General features: G+C 37.1%; 1 protein-coding gene across 2 annotated transcripts in view; it reads left to right on the top strand.

Annotated features, from left to right (window-relative positions):
* The first annotated feature begins 370 nt into the window (after nucleotides 1-370).
* LOC112150576 overlaps nucleotides 371-2,540 on the top strand; it is a 30,543-nt gene continuing 28,373 nt past the window's right edge. For both annotated transcript variants that reach the window (XR_004947802.1, XM_024278973.2), the window contains exons 1-2: nucleotides 371-1,370; nucleotides 1,523-1,927. Coding sequence is in view for 1 of the 2 variants with exons in the window: in XM_024278973.2 (XP_024134741.1) it covers nucleotides 1,328-1,370; nucleotides 1,523-1,927 (448 nt within the window). In the remaining variant the exon portion in view is untranslated. The remainder of the gene's footprint in view (nucleotides 1,371-1,522; nucleotides 1,928-2,540) is intronic.

Here is a 2,540-nt window from a genome sequence, read left to right as displayed (position 1 = left end):
ATATTGTTTTCTCAATTCTTCTTTCTTGTTATACTTTTAGAACCAAACTTTTACCCCTGCCACATACTCAAAAACAACCAAAATTTTGAACACACCAAAAAATAAATAAAATAAAAAATAATTCACATCATGAATAAGATGAAATGAGAACACAGCAGAAAAAAAACATCAAAAAAATGAATGGGGCCAAAATATCTTTTGGGACTCAAAGAAATATTTTTATAATTCACTAATCAAACCAAGACGCATGTGCAGAGGATATCCAAAATAAGTTTAAAATTATTATGGGATAGCCACTGGACCTCTGGCTTGGCGGTCATTTTGTGGCAATGTGTAAATGTCAATTTTCAAATTTTTGCTGAATATGGGAAAAGGAAACTTTGGTTTGAGCAATCTTCATAAAATTTCACATCGTGCCACCAGCTCAGGTCTACAACCACCACTGAAATTTCATTGTCCTGTGATCTTTGGAAGGAGCCACCATCTTGAATTTAAAAAATACCTTTAGTAGCAGTAATTAAAAACTCCTCTTAGGTTTTTTGATGTTTCCTTGAGGATCATTTGAGAAAAAAAAATGTTGGTTTTAGAAGTTGTAGATTTTGGATGGCTTTGAAATGGCATTCCTCTGTTGTCTGAACACTTTTTTACTGGAATATTGTGAAAATGTAATTCATGAATTCTTGGCCCAACCTGAAAGAAATGATGTGAACATAGAACAAAAAACTTCTGTCTTTCAAGGAAATCTCCAAATTTACTTTTGCTGATTCTTCTAAAAACTTTATAGGGCAATGCGTAATCCCAAACTGACCAAAAAATAAAATGGAGAGAAAACCAACAATAAAGCTACTATTTTGAAAACAGTGTTTTTTCAAGAATTTGTCCCAAGAATTTGACTGTATTAAGTACGAACTGGACATAGCAAGCGTTGAGGTCCCCCATAGGAAATGCATTACCTTCAGGCCTTGCGAAATCCAGCCAGAGCCTTCGCCATCACTTCCTGATTCGTCTAACGCCATATTGCAACTGATTGCTGCCCCTTGACAGCGATTAGCCCAAGTCGTGCTGAGTCATGTTATTAAAGAAGTTAATCAAGTTGAAGTTATTTGAGGGGTTTTATTGAGCATATTCATACAGTTCAGAATTTTCATTTGTCATTGTCTGCAGACAGACACCCCCTACTACTTCTTGTCTCTCTGGTTTGAAGAGAAATTCACTCCTCCTTCCCACCCACACATGCAGGTTTGTGTCGAGCTCTGTCTGACGTGCTTTCATACCGGTAGCTGAGAGAGGATGAAACTCAGAGCACGACCACTTGTCTCATGATAAAATGGCATTGTGGTTGAAACAGGCAGTTCTGGTGTTGCTCACAGGTAAGACTCGATGTTTAACACGAGTGTAGATTTTTAGCTGAGAGTTTATCCAAAATAAAAATGCAAACTTACATGTTTTGATTTGTTTCTGTTTTGTTTATGACTTTTGGTGCTGATTGACTTGAACTCTTTTTCCCTTTTTAAATCTTCAGTAGCAGAAGCAGCCATGGCGGGATATTCACAAGAAATCAATCTGAGTTCTCCTGGTGATCCATCACATATGGAGCGGGTGAATACTTCTGCTCGCTCTCTGAAGTTCCTCTGCGACATACCAACTAAAAGTTCCCGCTATCGAGTGACTTTTTATTTCAGGGATTCAAACACCAAGAACATTTCGCACAAGTGTAGCACAGCGATTTATGGAAATTTAAATGCCTTCACTACATCACCAAAAAAGAAACAGACGAATCAAACAGATCCCAACATGAAGTGCTACAATAAAACATGGGAAATACAAAACATTACCAGAGAAAACAATGGATTTTACTCTTGTGAAATCCATATAGAGATTCCTGTGCTAAATACGACTAAGAGCCGGGAAGTGGAAGTTCTCTTTGGTGAGTATTGTTTTTATATCTACTTTAAAGAAAACTTTACAAAATGACTTCTGTAAATACCACCGGCAAATACATTGTGTCTTTGAAACGTTGAAGCACAGACTCCGTTTTTTTTCTCTACATTCTGGACCCCAAAGCAGAGGTGGTTTGAGCTACGGGCAATGTGGGTGTCGCAATCCCTTATGCTACATACAGACCGGGCATTTGTAACGTATTCTTGACAAGCATTTAGCCCATGGATGGCTTCTTCTTCCTTTTTCTAGTGATTTTTTTAGTGCATTGCCTCCAACTATGGCTGAAAAAAAGTTTGGTGCGAAATGTCAAAGTGGTGTAAATCTCATGATTTGGGCACAAAATGGAAACGGTTCAGTTCATTGATAGCATCCCTACAACGGTGTATATGGATTAGCATTATGTCAGGGGAGTGGTCTTGGTCTATCTTTATTTAAAAAAACAAACGCAGATTTTCACCACGTTACTGGTCAAAGATCAACATGGTTTACCTAGCAACGTTCAGTGGCCATACGTTTATACATAAAACTATAAAAAATTGAAATAACTCCAAAAAACTTGTATAACAACATATGAATATGAATTTTAAACCAGAAAACGC

This window comes from Oryzias melastigma, linkage group LG4 (genome assembly GCF_002922805.2).
Source record: "Oryzias melastigma strain HK-1 linkage group LG4, ASM292280v2, whole genome shotgun sequence".
NCBI lineage: Eukaryota > Metazoa > Chordata > Actinopteri > Beloniformes > Adrianichthyidae > Oryzias > Oryzias melastigma.
Note: the sequence above shows the minus strand (reverse complement) of the source record. Positions and strands in the feature narration are given on the sequence as shown.